The 20,271-nt window shown below is 39.4% G+C and overlaps 2 protein-coding genes across 4 annotated transcripts in view; one reads left to right on the top strand and one right to left on the bottom strand.

The window, feature by feature from the left end:
• The window catches only part of SERPINC1 (serpin family C member 1), a 31,578-nt gene extending 30,701 nt beyond the window's left edge, over nucleotides 1–877 (top strand). Inside the window, exon 7 of the mRNA XM_007480819.3 lies at nucleotides 636–877. Coding sequence (XP_007480881.1) covers nucleotides 636–812 — 177 coding nt within the window. The 3' untranslated portion in view covers nucleotides 813–877. The remainder of the gene's footprint in view (nucleotides 1–635) is intronic.
• Nucleotides 878–1,157: 280 nt separating this feature from the next.
• ZBTB37 (zinc finger and BTB domain containing 37) overlaps nucleotides 1,158–20,271 on the bottom strand; it is a 30,820-nt gene continuing 11,706 nt past the window's right edge. For 2 of the 3 annotated variants that reach the window (XM_007480820.3, XM_001373338.4), the window contains exon 4: nucleotides 1,158–19,898. In XM_007480820.3, coding sequence (XP_007480882.1) covers nucleotides 19,410–19,898 — 489 coding nt within the window. In that variant the 3' untranslated portion in view covers nucleotides 1,158–19,409. The remainder of the gene's footprint in view (nucleotides 19,899–20,271) is intronic. The other variant, XR_008916107.1, reaches the window with a different exon arrangement.

Raw genomic sequence — 20,271 nt, 5'->3', positions numbered from 1 at the left:
TGTTCGCCCAATGGTTCTTGCAAAGAAGTGTGAACCTACAGGGCATTCCAGCCGCAGAGAGCAGAGCTCCATTTGGAGAAGGACCAAAGAATTTGCTCAAGTGGCATCAGTTGAATGCTGGGGCATAAAACTGTTTTTAGAGAAATCCACGCTGGCGGGTGGCCTCCAGGAGCTCCGTCAGTACTCAGCAGGATAGGCCGCGGGGGACGCCCTCTTCTCCAGGGTCTCACCTCCTGTGTGGGCGCCCCCCAAAAGGCTGGCTCCCTCTGCGGGCTTTGTATCGGTGCTTCCCACAGGAGCCAGCACAACGCGGGGCACCGCCAGCCGCTGATGTGTGGCGATGGGGGGGTTGGGCCTGGGATAGTGGGATGGCCTCGCCCAGAGCGAGCGGGTAATGGAGCAAAGGCGCGGCTTCACCCCCGCCTGCTTTTTGGCCCAGAAGGGGGGTACTTCGGAGATGAATGCAGCCCTGCTCCATTCATCACCGTTTCACCTGCGCGAACCAAAGGGGCTCCCTGATGGGAACCTCGGCGGCCCTGGGAGAGCCTGGAAGGGCTGCTGCCCGGGGGTGCGGGTGTCTTCTGGAAGAGAACCCGGCGGGGCCGTTAACGTGTCATCTTTTCCCCCCGTGACAGGTCAACGAAGAAGGCAGTGAAGCTGCTGCCAGCACTGCAGTCGTGATTTCTGGGCGTTCGCTCAACTTTAACAGGGTGACCTTCAAGGCCAACAGGCCCTTCCTGGTGCTCATCAGGGAAGTTGCTCTCAATACTATCATTTTCATGGGCAGAATATCCAACCCTTGTGTGAACTGAGGTGCTGCTCTCTTGTGCCTCTCTACTGTAGTTTGTGGATGCAAGTAAATAAAACTTTGACTATTCCCGTTTCTGGTTACTTGTCAACATTTCATCCCCAAAGTCCAGTGAGAAGAGGAGGGAGAATCGGTCTGCTCCTCGTGGGCTTCCTGCAGAGGGAGGCCTCCGCTTGTTCACTGTCCAGCAGAATCATCAGCTGAACGTTAGGCCGCCTTCCTGCGAAAGACTTTAGACAAGGCCAATGGCAGGGGACCCATGAAGTCACAGCATTTCCACCACATACCAAAATCTAAAATAATTTAAAATAAACTCAGCGTCCACATACAAAAAAAGGGGTCAGATGGATAAGAGTATTAAACCATTTAATTCTCAAACCACTCACATGCATAATGTTCTTTTACACAGTGTTAAAATAAAGAGGAAAATGCATTTTCTTTATACAAACAGAATTTCAAGTATACATTTATAGAATTTTCAAAGATTCCTAACCGAGTTGCTAAGTTTTCATTCACATTGTTCTTAAAGCTGTTCAACGAGAAAGCTTTTGCTAAACTGCTTTAAATACGTTAATATAGTTCTGTATCTTCACCTTTTCTTTGTTTCCCCTTGCCCCAAACCCAGTCTTCTGCCCACCCTTGTGCCCTCCCCCCACAACACTGCTCCCGGGGCTACCTCCAGGAGACATGCAGCCCCTCCAAGAACTATTTTCCTGTGATCGGGGAAGAGAAGAGTCTAAGGGAAGAGAATGTTGCGAAAACTTGTAAAATAATCTAAAGGAATAACTCCGAGATCTAGAAGTAACAGAGCAGGACCCCACCTTGACCACTTGGTTCTTCAGGGGGAACGCTCACTCTTCAAAAGAAAGGACCTCAACGACCACCCCCCACAAACGTTAAGTAGAAGTTAATACAGTTGGAAACTTTCCTAACTGTGAAAAGAATCCCCAAGGCTGGGAATTTACCCTAGACTTTTGAATAGAGGGGGGAGCTAACATTTTGAGACCTCTTCCCATTTGGATTGCTTTTTTCCTTTCTTTGGGGGGGTTGGGGTTGGGGCTCACTTAAAAACGGACATCTCTGAATTCGTGCATTCCAAAATCCCATCTGGTCTACTTTTTGTGGGGAGGGGTTGCTGAGGCAGGAGGCAGAGCTGCACTCATGTGCCAGGTGATGGCAGCAGCAAAAAGTCTGGCAACAGCTCTCCCTCCTCAACTCCTACCAAAAGTGATCTGGCTGCAAAGCCAGCAACAGCCACACATATTAAGATTTAAAGTGCATTTTTTTCAGTAAGGGAGGGGTGGTTTACATTTAAGTGACAATGGTTAAAAGGTGGGGGAAAAATAACCCTACAGTATTCATATCCATAGGTAGATATGTTTAAGGTTAGGATAAAACATACTTTTTAAGCAACTACTTTTCAACCTAAGATGCAGAAGCCCAGCCCCTCAGTCTCAGCAGTGATAGAGAAGAGGAAAAGCAGGACTGGGCCATTTGTTTTCCTGATGCATCTTTTTTAAATGGAGTAATTGCTCCAGGAGAAGGACTTAACCTCAAATGTTAACTTTTCAAAAGGGAAAAAGAGACCTGTAAGCATTCTAATTGATAAATATAGTCTACCATGTTCTCCATTTTAGGAGATATTTTAGAAACTGATTGTCTGTTTCAATGTGAATCCTTCTTGGTTAATTCATGAGGAAAAACCACTTGTAACATTAGCCAAGCTTATGTGTTGCTTAGGAATGTCATGGTAACCTACAAACTCACCAGGAGAGGTTGGGGCAGTATCATTGTAAGACTGGAGGAAGGGGATTTCTTTTCCCCAATTCCTTTAACTACTATTACCAGAATAGAATCTTCTGGTCATTTTCAATTTGATATTCCACTTCTTAGGAAAACCAAAAATATTTTCCAAATGGAAGGAAAATGCTACATCCCCAGCTTTGTACAGAAATGATAGCCCTGAGGTGAAGAAGGGAAACGTGTCTTGGAAGTCTGGCATCTGAGTTTACTATGATTTGCTTTTCATAGAGGCCAGTGGGAAGGCACAGTGCCCAGGTAAGATGAGGGAGAGATGGGACAACTCCCATCATGTAAGAAAAAGCACCATAGAGAACAGTTTGGATAGACTTCTTTCAAACTGTAATCATCTGAAAGAAACTAAGTATTTGCTACATTAATTCTTCCCTCATTCTACCCTCAAAGCCTTCCCACCAGCATAGGCAGACTCCCCACTAAAACTATGAGGAGATAAGTCTAAGGGCTATTCTCATCAACTCCTCTCCTTCACTGACTTCAGTTAAAATTTTAAAGTACTAATTTTGTGTATTAGTAAAGAAGGAGAAAAACTTTCCTGATGTTCTCTGAAGGCTAGAACTATCCCAGACCCAACCTCCCCCATATTTCACAATTGCTGCTGTCATATTTAGAGGCTCAGATGGTAGTAATAGAATGAAAAGGACTGGCTAATAGCACCCTGAAAAAAACTCTTAGCCAGCTGCAAAGTCAATGGATTAAGGTAAAAAAGAACCTCCCCCTCAGTTCTAGTGTCTCTATTAATCTTTTCCCCACAAAATGGAATCTCTAAAATTGTTTTGTTAGCTGACTTAAGAAAGATTTTCTAGAGGGTCAAGAAGCAACAGCACACAAAGCCAGGGGACCAGGGAAATCTCCAAGGTTTACAGTTACTTTGCCAGTATGGAATTCGCCTCATTTTTTGCTTTCACTTCAAGGTAGAAATGATCCTTTTTTCCTTCCTATACACTCCTGTCTCCCAAAATAAAAGACGTTAATCCAGTGCAGCTTAAGAGTAGCATAAAAATGGAGTAAAGCTTCACAGTAATCCATAGATCTTGCAACAGGGGCAAAAACCCTGCCAAAGAGAGGAGGCATCTAAGAACATCGGCTTGATCTCTGACTCAGTCACTGCTGATAAAGGGGACGCTACAGAAACTGCTTAGCCTCTCTGGGCCTCAGTTTCTTCCTCTGTCAAATGAAGGGGTCAGATGGCTTCTAAGGTCCCTTTTAACCCAACCCATGGCTCTTGTCTTGGTTTTGCAGTGACAAACATTAAGTTCCAATGGCAGTAGTAAATGTCAAACATGACCCGGTGACAGAAAGCTTGGGCCCATCACCCTGAGAGGAAGGAGGCCTTTTCTATAAATGGTATCTCAAGACTGCAGGCCTTTATCAAATCAGCAAATAGGCAGGAAGTGCTATGTGATCAAAAGGCTCTAACTTGGTGCTTCTACATCAAACTCTTTCCCCATCCACCATAACCAGTTCCCACTGTTTTCTACTCTCTACCCATTAAAATTCAAGTTACTAGTTGTGGCAAATGCAGGGAGTTAAATTTGTTCTCTGAGGCAAGAGACTGGTGCCCATGAACACTCACACTGGAATTAAGAATTGGAAAGAGGGATGAGTTATGAGGGCTATTATTTTAGATCCATGGTTCATGGGTAGTTTCTTCTTTTTTTGGTTGATTAAATACCTCATTCTTGGTTTCTCTATATTTGGAGAGAGGCAGGAGGCAGGAAGTATCAACCTTTTTCCTCTATGTTTCATAAAATACTGAGAATCAAGGATAATGATGAACAAAACAGGAACAAGGTTTCCAGGTAATTAAAGACGTAATTCCTTCATTTCTTAGGAACCAATGGTTTAGATCTTTTCTATTCTAAAAGAGAGATACTGAAAGGTGCCTATTTCATTTTACTTGTTGAATACTGAAAACACTCAGGCCTTCACCACTGCATCTCATTCAATAACGAAGAAAGCCTTATTTTGCCTGCAATCTCACTCTGGAGTCAAGCTAAGAGACAAATAGTGAAGGTTCCCTGGGCCTACCCTCCCATTATGCTTGGCTTTCACTGTTTAATTTATGTGTCAGTCTCTCTGTTTGATGATTTAGCAGGCAATCTCTTTCCCTAGCCATCATTCTTCACTTACAGCACAAATACACCAAAGAGGAAAGAAAACAGAAATGGCTGATCTATCTATTTGTGCCTTTTCTGTTTGCTAATAGTTGCTGTCAGCACTGGCTGGCTATCTGCCCAGCTGCACACACAACAACTACCTGGGTACCTTGGTTTTTATTACAAGAGCAGGAAGAGATGTAGTCTACACTACAGAAGACTGGAACCTGGGAGCTGAAAATTATTAGAGGAGACAAATTTTATACATCTTTTGGAAAAGACAGAAAAATGGGAAACAAAAAAAGGCACAGACATACAAAAATGGACACAGAGAATGATTCCATCTCTTTCCAGAATTACTTTGATACATTTATCCACAGACTGTCCCATTTCATCATCTGCCAATCAATGTCTCTGCATCATGTAATCTTCACCTTCACAATCAATGACCATACATCAAGCTAGCCTTAGATCAGTCAAGTTGAAAGAAAGAAGGAAGGTAGGAAGGAAAGAAAGAAAAGCAAATGAGAGAAGACTACTTATCACTAACCAAGAAAAAATGATCTAGATTACTCCATAATAATAAAAACCTCAAGAAACCAGTGTTAATCCAAGACAATGAAAGAGAGATATAGAAGAGAGGTAGGGTGATTGTATTCTTCCTCCAGCTCCATGGGTTTAATATGCTTTACTAGAATTACTTGGGCATTGCTCACTTTGGCTTTATATGTAGAAAGCAAAATAAAATTATTGGCTTACACAAAACCCAGCCTCATATGTGTGGGCAGGATCAGAACAAAAGAGAATTCTTCTCTGTTCAATGAAAGGGTTTTCCTAAGCAGGAGTTTATTCCTGAGTCTAGGGTATTACCATGGCTTAGAGTCTGAAAATTGCTCTGAAGAAAGAAAAAGATAACAAGCAGTCATGGTGAATGAATTCCCGTGATTTCACTTACCCTTGCCTTCCTAAAACATTTATACTGTATTCAGGCAGAAGCCCGTTTTTATTATCATATGCCCAATAATGTCCTCATCACTATCTAAAGCCATCAGAAAGGCCATCTGTTTTCACTTGCCAACTACCACATAGAACAGACCCCATCTTTGAAACTGATTCGTCCCCTTCCCCGCTTTTAGCCCGTCACTGTCTGGTCACTGTCTGTAGTGCCTTCATAGTAGAAAGCTGGCCATAGCTTTAGTATTAAAAGGTAGAAAGCATTACAAATAGATAAGTGTTGACTGTATCCACTCTAATAAGTATTCTGAAGGCCGAGTGATGGCCTTGCTCTACTTAAGGTTAAGGTTCCTTCAAAGAAGGAAATCTGCCCAACACCCCAACAACCAGATTCAAAGACTACATAATTTTTTTTATTTGCTTATTCACCCAAGATTAAAAAAAAAACAACAACATTATGTGGATTTTGGTATTTTGAAGATTAAAAAAAAATGTAAGATTGGAAACAAATCTTGGATAAATTTGTGCTAAAAGATTTCTGTTTGAAGATTGTTTTAGTTATTAATGGCCAATGAGACAATTTTGTAATATATAAACTAAAAGCACTAAATAGAGACAGGAACCTAACTTGGGAAAATTTGTATTTTATTGCCATATTTAGATTTATCTTAACTAACCTAGGCCATTAATTTATAATAGTTATATATTCTTTTCTTAGTTAACACTAGAATTCTAGATGTCACATTAACCTTGAGGTAAAGGAGCCCCTGACCAGTAGAATTTGAGGGTTCTGTGCTGACAGGCAGTCTTTTCCTGGCAACAGTGGGGAAGAATCTCTTTCCCTGGCAATGGTCAAACACTCTCAAGCATAATTTCAAAGAGGTCAGTGCCCATGAAAATGGGGTCTTCAGACTCATGTGTCATCACTAAACTCCCAACAATCTCACTTTGCCAGGTTAACAGCTCGGATGTATGAACAAACCCCAAAAAAGACACCAGGGTGTGAGCTGGTTTGAGTACGGCTGTGCCCTAGGGAGATACTGAGGGCAACCTCTGTGCCATGCAAGGACTTATCTTTGCATAACAGTATTGCTGTCTGTCTGGGGATGGAACAGGTAATGTCATAATAGTGGAAAAAACATTGAACAGAGGCTGGAAATCTGGGTTCTGGTCCCAATTTGCCAACTCACTGTGATAATCACAAATATTCCCCAAGAGATACACAGACTCTCACAGCAGTAATAGGATGGGAAGCCATGAATGTGATTCTGAGAAACACATGCCCTTACTGAAAATGACCTCTCAGTCTTAGCCCTCTTATTCAGACATTTATGGGCTGTGGGCTAAAAGCTGTCTTAAATGACTTAATGCATAATAAAAACAAAATGGATGATCTGAAAAGGAAGGCCTTGAAATGAGTTTATATAGAAGCATCCACATTTAGTCTCTAACTCCCCGTATAGAAAGAGGCAGACACACCAATAGCATCATCACTCAAAGGGCGAGTAGCCTTCCTAACACTTTAGAAGCAGACCTAAAACAGCAATTTTGGATCGGAACAGACTTTTGGGATCATCTTATTCTATGACTCTTTGAAAAAGTGATTCCACTGGCCATACTTGCCAATGAAAGCCTACAGACAAAATACTCAGCTGGGTTCTCAAGTGCTTTGAAATGGATTGGTTCAAAAAAGTAATAAGAAAAACCTTAACACATAAGGAAATATCAGACATTTCAGCCTGTCCAATGTGGGTCTGGTTCTTCTTTGCTCCTGGATGCTTCACATTCCCTTCGGTTGGTGCTTGGAGGTAGCAGGGCTAAAGCAGAAGAGAGGATGAGGCTGGCTGTGGCTAACACATCCAAGCCTCCACCTGGTGGCAACCAGGCACCTGGGACATGCTTATTTCGGAACGGGAGGTAGAAGAGTCTGCAGGTACTTCTCTGTTTCAATCGAACACCTCTCATACAAAAACACCCGCACCTACATCTACATCCTATTGAGTGGCTGGCTACCTCACAGCCCTATTTCACTCAACCCTAGAGCTTTGGATCACTTCCAACCCCCTCCCAGGTAGACTCAGGCCAGGATCATATTGAAGTCCCTTTCTCTCTTCCTCTAATTTTTAAACACGCACCTTACTTTAATACTTATATGTCATATCAAGGGAACAGCTATATGAAGTGGCTACACTGTGCTCTATAGCTTCTTTATAAATAGAAAGTGCAAAGAAACATTTTCTTGGCCAAAATACAACCAAAGCAATAAAAAGCTCTCTTTGTCCAGAATTAGAATTTTAGAATCTTTGATATAACTCATTGAAATTATTGTTACCAAGGTCACAGTAGATGAGTAAATATATTTATAAACATATACTTATGAAAAAAGATAGGTATTAAGAAAATAACCTAACTTCCTATGAAATCTTCTGCAGGAGCTATCTTTTTAATATATCAATCTGGGTTCAAGTGAATGTGCATATATAGTTGAATTATACTGATTCATATTAGTGTTATTTAAGTTTGGCCAGTTTGAAAAAAGGCTCAATATTTTAATACAAGTTATATGACTTAAAACTATTTTTGTAAAAATAAAAATTAGGAATGCCATATAAATTCTAGCTTTTTTTTCCTATGTGACTGCCTTGTCTATTCTATAGGCAGATATCAGTCACATTTCTTGGTGATTTCCCCAACTTGGCAAAACTGGCTTCTAGGGGACACTTATTTAAAATAATTCTCCTACCCTGTAGCTTTGTTTTTACAGTGGCTCTTTTTGGCCACTATTTTCTGCCTTATAATTGTTATGTGTATTAAAATACCTGGTTAGTGAACTTACATTAGAAAAATGTTCTCCAGGTTGAAAGCAGAAAGCCTAACCTCACTGAATCTATTTTTAATTGACTTAAAATATTCAGACTTTTGCTCCTAAGAAGAGCTAGGTGAGCAAGAATAAAGATGTGGGGATCTTTTCAGATTCCCTTTCCTTTTATTCTATTTTCTCATTCACAGTACCAAACTTCAAAAGTTATTGTTATTTAAAATGGGAACTTTTATTGAGTGAAACCACACAATGGCTCCATCTAGAGGAAAGAAGATTAGGCAAAAGAAACACATCTTGGAATAAGAATTATTTCTCTAGGTGATCTTGATGGATTTTCTCCTCACCAAGAGCAGGCAAATGGTTCATATTAGAATAGACAAAGGTGTAGCATTTCCCCTTCTTTAAAAATCCAGTTAGATGTAAAGCTTAAACTACTTCACATATCTTTCACCTAGCTTCTCACATCATGAACTCAGAATCTACTTTTCTCCATCACTAAAGTGTTGGTGAATCAGGACTGGAACAAAGGCCTTGGATTTTCAAGAACCCTCTTTTCCTTTCCTTTGTATACAATCACCCAGGACTTGACAAGAAGCAGTTCTTTCTCAAACTGAAATTACTGGAGAAATGAGTTATAAGGCACAAGAAATGACTGTCTCGAAATCCTTCTTTAATGAGAAAGATTAAATTGGGGTGAACAAATTGCTAGACCAGAATTCCAACTTTGCCCCTATTTTCTTTAAAATGTACTTTTCCTATTAGTGATTGTCTGACTATTACCATCTGGTGCCATGGAACTATGTTTAAAATCTGATAGATCTAGTCAAGAATCCTAAATTTCAATGATCTATTTTTGTCCAAAATTAGATTGGTATCATGCTAATGTTTAAGGATTAAAATTCATGAAAAAATTGTGCTGTAGATTCTATGTGAAAAATATGAGATTCAGAGGAACCTGCTCTTTTAGCATAAATATTTAGAGAAAGAAAAAGATTCAAAATTAGAAAGAGGTAAAATGGAGCTCACATTCCAAAGGAAGTTATCATAAAACATGTTTCTGTTAAGGAACTTTAAACTCAGAGAGAGTAGCCACATGAACATTATAAGCCATAGTATTTACTTCCACCTGCCTGAAGATTATAAATGTAGGTGAAGTCTCAAATTAGTGTATGCTGACATACAGCATGTTTCATCCCTTTGTAGTAACTCTGGCTCATCTTGAATAGCAAAAGCAACATGTGATATATTGGGGAATGTTCTCAATTTGGAATACATCTCAAAAGGAACAAATCACACACTGAAACCATAATCCTAATGTAAATCAGTCTAAGGTCTAGTACGATTGGCTTCTGAAATCGGTCCCATTTTTGTTTTCAGCTTCTACCCTGATCTAAAATAATTATCAACTGATGCTACTGTATGATATGTACCAATATCTAACAGGTTTTTCAACATTTAGTAATGGAACAAGAGAGCCATGATATTACAATTCAAAAGACCCCACATGCTACTTTTTCTAGGCCTGACTTTGGAGCACATCATTCATTCACAGTAATACCTAGAAAATGGGTGACAAATCTGTGGCAACAACTTGATGATATTGAGAACAACTAGTTTCTCCTCAGAGAAAAACTGTTTCACCAATCCAAAGATTTCTCCAGTCATTTCTTTACTCAATAATATCATGACCATATATTCCAGCTCCTATACATCCTGGCAGGTGGCATGAAGGAAAGATTAAGTAGGGGATGAGAACAGCTGATTAGGCTTTTATTTACTTCTTAAATCAGAAGTCTTGATGTTAAGGATGGGCCAAGTACTCTTTAATGGTCACTATAGGAGGAAATTTTAAAAAGATGTATATATATATATATATATACATATAAATCTGTAAGGAGAATCTTGGGTTCAAAAATGCAACTGCTTAAGCAGATACAATCAGACAACAGCTCTCATAAGAAAGATCTTAAGAATTTGGGGGCACTGAAAGCTCAATACAGGTCAACAGTGTGAAGCTTCAGTAGGCAACAGCACATTACTAACTAATATATGCAAAAAATGGCATAAATACATTTTTAAAGATACATAGCAAAGGACTGAGGGGAAGGCTGGTCATGAGGCAGTGAAGAATAGTTGACAGAATCCTGGACTTGGAATCCAGAAAGACCCGAGTTCAAATCCCTCAGACATTGAGTATAATCACTTAAACTCTCTGTGCCTTAGGTTCCTCTTCTATTAAAAGAGGGGGTTGGACTTCATGGTCTCAAGTTCCCTTTCACCTTTAAATCTACAATCATATGTAGGAGGAGCATAAAGGATGGCTAGATAAGGTGGTGTACTGGAACCCACAAAATAGTGCGTCAGAAAGTGGGATTCCAAATCATTAAGTATAGCCTTTGTTGAAGATTTATGGGGGGGGTATGGGCAAAAAACAAAACATTCAGGCAAGTATGGGGAGCAGTGGGGGAGTGAATACCAATACCAATGAAACCCTGAATCACTGAAGTACTTTAGCAAGTATGACTTGGCAGCCATAAACAATACACTGCATTCATAAAAGGATAGTGTGCCCAATAAATGAGGACATAGTTCTATTATACTTTGCTCTATCAGGATATAAAGAGTATTATGTTCAATTCTGGGTGTTGAATTTTAGGAAGAACACTGGCAAGTTGGTAGGCATCCAAAAGTGGGTTATACAGGATGGTGATGGGAGTCACAATCATGCCAACTGAAGGAACTGGGAATGTTTACCATTGTAAAAAGAAGACTCAGTGAATGTATTAGCTGTTTTCAAGTATTTAAAGGGCCAATTGTGTGGAAAAGGGGAAACTTATTCTGCTTGGCCCTTGAGTGCAGAACAAGGACTAGTGGGCAAAAGTTATAGAAAGGCATATTTTGGCTTGATGTAAGGAAGAATTTCCTAACGATCAGAGTTTTCCAAAGGTGGAATGGGCTATTTTGGGAGGTAGTGGGTTCCTCATTCTTAGAGGACTCAAAAGAGTTGTCTTCAAATGACAACTTGTCTAGTATGTCATTCTGCTTCAGCCATGGGTCTAGAATTTAAAATCTTTGCTCTATTCAGAGGAAAGTAGAGCCTCAGTATCCTTTAAGGAAACCTCCAAAGCTACCTGAATAAAATTTTCTTTTATTTCATTTAAAGTGCATAGATTTAAGTTTAGTAGGGTGAGACTGCGTTTGTCAATCCAAAAGGGTTTGTAATGAAGCATATTTTTCTGTAATGCTATCTAATCCCTTAGGATGCGTGATTACATAAAATCTGGAACATATTCCCCTTTAGTAGGCTCCCAACTGTAATCACCGTTTTCAACTACTGACATCTATGCAAATCCCAAGATGCTACTTAATTCCTCATGAATCCATTGTAAATTGTCATGTACATAGGATGGTGTCAGCAATAGACATTCCTTCTTTTCATTTAACAATCAACTGTGGCTCTCTGAAATGGATTCAGAGGCCAAGGTATAGAAGGATCAAAAGCTTAAGAAAGCTTCTACCATGACCAGGTTCCTTAGTCTCAATGTGACAACTTTAGCAGCTTGAGCCACCAGTCTCTTGTAGGACACAATTAGATTAAGGGGACTTTTGTTTCTTAGATGGGAAAGAGGTGAACTCAAAAAACCTGATCTTTTACACTTGCCCTTAAATCAGGTCTTAATGTAGGCCTCAAGATTTGAAATGCCATTGAGTTAGACCACTGTGATGTTGAGTGATTCCATCTCATCCCACCACAGTGTAGTTTTCTGATGAAGTATTAGCATTTGTTACGAGAATGGGGGACATGATATATATCCTGGAGAGATGTGAAAAGCGGCTATCTGAATCGAGGGTATATGATTAAGTTCACCCTGTGATCCCTGTGTGGGCTATTTTAGGAGCTGCATGGAAACCCTTCTAGAAAGAAGTCTCAGAGAATGGTTTTGGAAATTGAGAAGGAGCCAGACATTCTTTACAAAAAGTGCCTGTCCTTTGACTCTCACTTGAATCAATGGGCTTAGGTGACCTAACTTCTTCAAAGGTTATATCAGTCTATGACTCTCTTAGTGGGGCTAGAACTGCATCAACTTAACACCAGAAACAGCTCTGGGCTTTGCCTTCTTTCAAGATGAACAGCTTTGTGCTACAACCCCCTTAACTTGCTGCCTATAATCAATCCCATTTCTGTCATAGAATGGTTCAATTTTCAGTCTTGGGCAAAAAAGGCTCATTGCCCTGGATTTCAATAGCACGTCTCACCAATCAAAGTCACACAAACCCAGATGGTATCCAAATTTTTGCAAAAAATTATTTGTACATATGTTTTGGAATGCTGGGAACCAGAGCTATGAGGTATGCCTAAATTCCTCAAAGTGATAATGAAAAACCAATTTAGTAATGAATGGCTTTCCCATTTAGGGCTACCAGGAGGCTTGCTTTCTTAAGCCTGCTTTGCTAATGCACCCAACTGTGCTACCACTTCAAATCATTGGCATGGATCATACTCAGTGTGGATGGGTTCCAAGGGCTCCTTTCGAGACCTTAGTGCTTAGTGCTATAGTCTCAAAGGGCACCTCTGTGATGGCAGGGGGGGCAGTGTAACTAGAGATGTAAAGAAGGTTCTGTAATCTTTCCAAAATACCAACAGGATTCTTCTAGTTTGGTGATTACAGGACATAGTTATTAATTATTAATTAACAGCTAGTTATTAATAATAACTTAAAAATGTATCTTCTACTTCGGGAATAAATTTACCTATGTTGCTTTAATAACATTTCCCAAGATTCAGTCTCACCTCTCCCTGTGGGTAAATCCCACCTCTCTGGAGTAAAATCCAATTAGATGCTCTAAAGTGGGAGGCTGCCTGGGACAAACCAACCACTGGTAATTCAGATCACTCACTAAAGTTATATAAAAGGTCAAAAGAAAAGTATCTACCATATTTAAAAGAAAGTTAAGGGGGGGAAAGTGAGAAAGCAAAAGGAAGGAAAGGGAATGCTACTTGAGAAAGTAAGGAAATAAGTATACAAAATTATTTTGGAAAACTAAATATATAAACCGATGTTAAAATTTGGGTCTTTAAATCTTAAAAGTTGAAAATTTGTGACTAAAGAAAGTTATCATTCTTGACACTAATTTTCTTTTGAAGAACATCTGTGTGTGTGTGTGTGTATGTGTGTGTGTGTGTGTGTGTGTGTGTGTGTGTGTATTACCATACTGATATAATAAGCTTCTCAAAGAAGGACAGATTTTGGTTATTCATTAGTTTTACCTAACCTAATTTTTAACAAGAGGATAAAAATCTTGGTAACCCTGAAATGCAACACTATATATAAGTTCACTTACTATGTAAGTACAATTTATAAGTACAATTGCTCTAAGACCAGAATAGATTCTACAGTGACTTAGTCTGAACAAATATTTTTGAATCTTGTAGACAAATGCCTACTAAATAGGGGAGGATTAAAAAAGAACATTCACTGGATTTACAGTCCAGGCCCATAAATCTTTATCCTGGAAGAAGGCGACTAGAGAATAAAATGGTATATCCAGATAGGCATTATACAAAGTTAAGGGTCTCAGCTATATTTTGATTTAAACCTGATGAATTCACAAAGTGAATAACAAGTACATAAAGGTATATCAATATAGCTCAGAGAATCCTGCCCATATACATTCCTTTAATTCAAGGACTCTACATAAACCTGAAGGATGGATAATTAAAGCTTTCCCCACCAAGGATTTCTATTTTTCATAATCTTCTAAATATTTCCAATATCTCTCCATGTCCAAGTATAGCTATTCCTAGTGCACAGAAGCTACTGGAGCACTGAGAACTGCCATTCACAATGCAAACATGATGGACAAACATACATACAGGAAAGAAATAAATTACAAGACAGTTAACTTGTTCACAGTTGGAAGGAGGATGATTCTAAGAGAAACTTAAAACTCAACAATCCATAACAATAAGTATTTAAGAACACACATGTACATTCTTCCACACACAGAATCATGAAGAAACCTGGTTTAACTTCTAATTATTTTAAATGAAACAGACTATGCTTATTTGGGGAAAATGCCAATACCAGAGAAAAGATGATGGCCTCTGAAAAAAAGTACTTTGTTAAGAGTCAAAACACATTTTCTCCAGCAGGATTGATTCTACTGTCTGTTTCCAATAAATTCACAAGAACTTCAGGTACACAAACTCACAAAAACAATAAGGTGTGCATATGTACATATATATGTATATATATGCAGATACATTTCTGTTTTTGTGATTATTTTTTAAAAGGTCTTACAGCTTACTTTTACCTAATGTGGAAATTATTTTAAAAGAGCAATGCTATTGTGCCTGTTTCTAATAAAAAACTATAATAATTTCAATCTACTTATCACTTCAAGAGAGAGGCAGGCAAATTATAAGGTCCAATTCTGAAGGTTTCCCAAACCCAAAGCCCTCAATATCTAGGGGGAGCTGTATAAAAGAGGTAATAAGAGAAAGGAGTCTGTAAGAGAGACAAAACAACTCTTAAAGTAACTGGTGATTTATTGCTTTGTAGCTCAAACTCCCCAATCTATATTTTATAGAAATAAAATAGCAGCAATGGTAAATCTTGGGAGAATTCTTTCAAATTAAACCATAGCTCCAGGGGGAAGTACTTTGCTAATGATTTTGCCTTCATCACTTCCCTGACTCAATCACTGATGAAAATACATTTATTTTCCCCAACCCAGAATGCCCTAGGAAAACACATCCTTCAGCACTTTCCACTCTCTTCCATCCAATCTTTGAAGTGGTACAGGCTAGAGTTTGTACAATTCAATGCACAAATAAATTAAATGCATTTTATAACTGTAAATAGTTTTAATTCACTGAAAGGAAGAATTAGTAATTAGGTTCTACTGGAAGTGATGTGATGACTACTGCATGTTAAGAGGCTTTGTGGTTCTTCTTTCACATCACAATCTGTTGGATTTCTTTAAAGCTTCCTTTTCCCACTCATTAATTTCCTTAAATAACATCTTCAAACTTTTTGTCCAATCAAAATGTAGCCTTTATACTATGATAACAAAGTAACAGGAAATTCTTGCCCAACCAAAGTTGTTACAGCCACAGAGACTGACGCTTTCAGCAGTTACAGAACTTTATTACTTCATCATTCTCTCTCCTATCAGAGCACTATCAACTAAGATATTTTAGTTTTCATCTACTGCCATAAAGAGAAAATGCTTATTTTTTTTCTGCTCATACCATTTCACAAAAGCAGGGAAGGTACTGATAATCAAAAAAATTAAAAAGAAAGAAAAAAGTCTTCCTCTACCTCCTATTCTCTCCAATCTTGTTCTACTGACTTGTCCTAGAAGATTTAAGAGACATAACTCACCCCTTTGATGAGTTGGTCTTGGAAGGTTTATGATGTACACCAAATGAAACTCAAGACATGATAAATTCAATTGAGGTCAGAGGTAAATATGATTCTGAGTAAAGAGAAAACAAAACATTAGAAAGAGTCTTATGAGTTGAGAGAGAATAAAAGCATTAGTCTTTGTGCCCACTTATAACTGCACATGTAGATAGCAGATTTATACTTTCATTTAGGAGATGGGTAAGAGTTCAGTAGAATGAAAGTTGCATTTCAGAATATAAAGTTAATAATTGCCATCTTTGTTTTCTTGCTAAGAAAAGAGGCAACTTCTTTGCTACAAAGTACCACTTACTGAACACGAAAAGAGATCATACCTAGTGCCCACCATTTTACAGAAAACTGACAGATACACTAGTAACAGCTAAATGATATTAAAAAAAGTTTAGCCCTTAGTGCCAACCTAGTTTCATTTTCCCAGGGGACACATCCAGAGGTTCAAATTTGGCTGTCAGTGGTTCAGTTCAAATTAGGAGTCAGATAAAAAGTCCATTTTGGACATATTTAAGAGGCATTCTCCATACACATACATACATACAACATACACACACAAATATATTTAACAAATGTAGAAAGAATATTACTAATCCCTATTCTAGTGACCTTACAGTGAACTAGAGCAATGTCACAGTGAGACCTGAATAAGAATTTTGGGCAGTTATAAGAAGTAAATCTTTTTTAAGGAAAGGTGAAAAAAAAAAGACCTGCTCTTCCAAGCCTTATTTTGCTTCAGCAAGGATTTCATGAGTGTAATGGTTCCGGCTAGGCCAATTAAAAGGAAAGAACCAGTACACAGAATTGTGTTGATAAGTCCTGGATAAACTGGGATTTTCCTCTATTCACGGTATCAACACAGTAAAAACCTGTGAAAAGTTAAATAAAGGAAAACAGAGACTAAACTTCACCATACACTCATGGCCTGCTACACGAATAATATTGTCCATACTTCAGTGTAGCCCTATGTTGCTATACTTGGATGGAATTAACGATACCGGGGAGGAAGAACTTTTTCTTTTATGGCAGTTACTTAACTTCATCATACAGTTTGGTAATGTTATAAAAGCTATACTTTCTCATTTAAAATTGTCTAAGTAACTAACAAAGCAACAAAGCATTTCCCGGCATACTTTCTCTTATGAGCAGAATAGACTTATATTTTCTTTTTCCTTTTTTGGTAGGTTTCAAAGCTATGTCTAAAAGCAGCATCTTCTGGACTTTCTCCCATTTCTCTTCCACTCAACAATGGCAAAATCTGTGCCTCAAAGTGACTGGTGAAAAACTTCTCTTAGCTTCACAGTCTAACTTGAACTCTCTCTTGGCTTGACTATGGAACACTGACAACAGCTCTTACCATATCTACTGCTGCTCTATTCAACAGTGGGATGTCACAGTCCATGGTTCTAAAAACAAACTACTGCTCCTGAAAGGCAAGAACTTGCTTGAGAGAAATCTGAGGCAGGTTCTCCCCTTTACAGGCAGGCTCTCATTACATGATAACATTATATACCACTTGAAGAAATTTTGCCTTCCTGGGCCCCTCCAAAAAATGCAATTGCCTCTCCTTGAGGAGGGAATACAGTAGGGCACTCATAATTTAAAGAACAAATAACACACTTAATTTACTTTTTAATAGTCACCCTTTGCACTTCCACTTCTTGTTTTCTGAAAAATATCTTTGTTCTCTGCCTACCTTTCCACATATCACAAAACGTTCTCAGAAGTGGGGAGGGCCTGACCAGTGTGCTCACAAGCAGTTCACCATTACCAGCATGCTAACACCCAATAAGTTATTTTTTCACTCTCATGTGCTTCTGCACCAAAGCAATCTCTTAAACCATTGCTGATTTAAAATACTTTAAAGCAAAACTCAACAAAATCTAGTAATCTTTCCAACAATGAGGGAGGCCAAATATATCTCGCTTCTATTTGCACTTGGGTCTGAAAACAGTTATTTATGACTTACCTGCATGCTTTAGTATTCAAAAAATAGGCACAAGCCAAATTCTTTTCCCTTTCCCTCCAGGGAAGGGAATATGCAGGTCTGGTTAGCTCTCTCCATGATTTTCAACTTGAGAGAACCTCATTAATACCTAAAAATGCCAAGGAGGCCCAGTGAAGAATATTGCTAAATTTTGAGAATGAACAAGAGAACATGATAAAAAAAAAATAACCCCTTGTTCACCTGCTGCAACAAAAGGGGCTTCGTTTTGTATTCATGATGATGCTCTGTGCTAAATGCCCTGGGGTGTCCTAGTTAAAAGGCAATACTCTCAAACTAACACTAATCTGCTGAAGGGTTTGTGTCAATTGGCAGACTGGTGACATAGGAATTAGTGAGGTTCTTCAAATGATCAGGAAATACAAGCTTTATATTTCCTGAACCACAATGTTGTAACACAATTTTTTTTAACTTTATATAAAATTTATCAAACTTATCAAACATGGAGATATATGGATTTAAAAACACAACCCAGCATCATTTCACTGGGAAGTGACATTTTTGAGTACAATATTGCTGTTATGCAAGACCAGGAGCCAGAGAGTCTTGACAAGACTTTGGTGGTCAGCCTCTAGCTCATTAATCCATCTGGACCAGAGCCACTGCTTAATGCTTTGAGATGTATAAAGCACTATCATATACCCTCACCAGTCAAGAAGTTGCAATGCCCACCTGTGCTAGTTCACATTTGCAGACACAAAAAGTTTCCCTCTTCTCCCCATCTCCCTCACCACACACCTAATCCCCTGAATGTAGGACTGCCTTACACAAACCTCAAAGCAGTTAACTTTTGGTAGCCTATGGAGCTTAAGGTTGTATCGCCCGCTAGCATACTGCCCTAAGAGGCTGCTGCATACATGAAGCAATCAGGCAGGAAGCCAGGTGCCTGGATGGGGCGAACAGAAAGCCCCAATCACATTTTGTTGCAAAGAAATATGAGAATAAGGACCACCAGAACCGTTCTTTCTCCTTAACTGTGGAAACAGAACAGACTGGCAGAGGAGGCAGAGGAGCAAGGCCCTGCTCTTACCACCTCCTCCTCCTTCCCTGCAGCTGGTCCGGATGGCAGAGGCCTGAATGCTGTGCTTGTCGGAGCTAGGTGGGACATTACAGCCACCGAGGTCAGTCACCTGGACCAGTTCACAGAATTGAAGCCATGGTTGGTAACTAAAGTACAGTTTATCCTGGATTTTCTTAAAAATGTTTTCTTAAAAAAATTAACAAACCAAAGCTGTTGATCCCTGAATCAGAAAGCTGTTTTGCTTAATTATTTTCTGAGGTGTGAAGTGGGGGAAGGGGAGGGGGAGAGCCTTGAGTGTTTCTGTGTACTTTATTAATCCTCTAGTTTGGCAACATCTTGGGAGCTTCTTCCTGTTTGGAGATGTGGCATTTTGTGAATCCAAGAACCAGCTCTTGGCTCAGATGCTGGCTACTGACGGCCCAGAAGGGGGCAGGGGACCCTCCCCCTCTCCCCTGCTATCTTTCAATCCGGCCCAGTGGTGGATACAGATCCCTGTGCAGTCTCCCCAGGGGCAACTGTCTCTTCTTGTGGAGGTGATTCTTCCTCAGCCTGTCCCCGGGATGTGACTGTTGTCTCAGGGGAAATACTATGAGGCCCCTCCAGAGGCATGCAGCCTGGGTGATTCTTGCGAAAGTGCTGGTTCAGGATGGCCTGGAAGGGGAAGCTTTTGCCACAAACGTGACAGTGGAAGGGTTTGTTGCCCGTGTGCTTGCGGATGTGATACTCCAGCTGATCTTTGCGGGTATACTTCTTGCCACACATACGGCAGACAAATGGAGTGATCCCCATGTGTAGGCGCATGTGGCGATCCAGGCTGCCCTTCTGGTTGAAAGACTTGGCGCAGTAGATGCAGGTTAGCCGGGGATTATATCGGAACCACCTCTCAGACACTTCCTGTTCACGAAGATATTCTACATAACCACTTACTCCGATCATTGCTGATTCTTCAACCTGCACCAAGAATGAAAAATACAACAGAGTAAGTCTAAATGCTATTTTTTTTTCTCAAAAATCTATTATGTGCCTATGTGATCTCAGGCAATTCTACCTCTCTTGAGTCTCCATTTGATCATCTGCAATATTAATATGCTACCTAACACTGGCATTATAACTTAATTAACTTGGTGGGAGATCAAATGAAGTATTTGAGGATGAGGAATGATGTTAAAATAGAAATAACTAGAATTACTAGAAACAAGCAAAATTTTTTATGGGCACTTGCATTTTTTAAGCACAGAAAACAAAATGAAAAATATTAGTGATATTCTGCTTCATTAAAGTCCTGCTCCAATGCATTATTATGTGGAGTACTTGGGCTCTTAAA

This window comes from Monodelphis domestica, chromosome 2 (genome assembly GCF_027887165.1).
Source record: "Monodelphis domestica isolate mMonDom1 chromosome 2, mMonDom1.pri, whole genome shotgun sequence".
NCBI lineage: Eukaryota > Metazoa > Chordata > Mammalia > Didelphimorphia > Didelphidae > Monodelphis > Monodelphis domestica.
The sequence above is the reverse complement of the archived record's forward strand: the minus strand, read 5'-3'. Positions and strand labels throughout refer to the sequence as shown.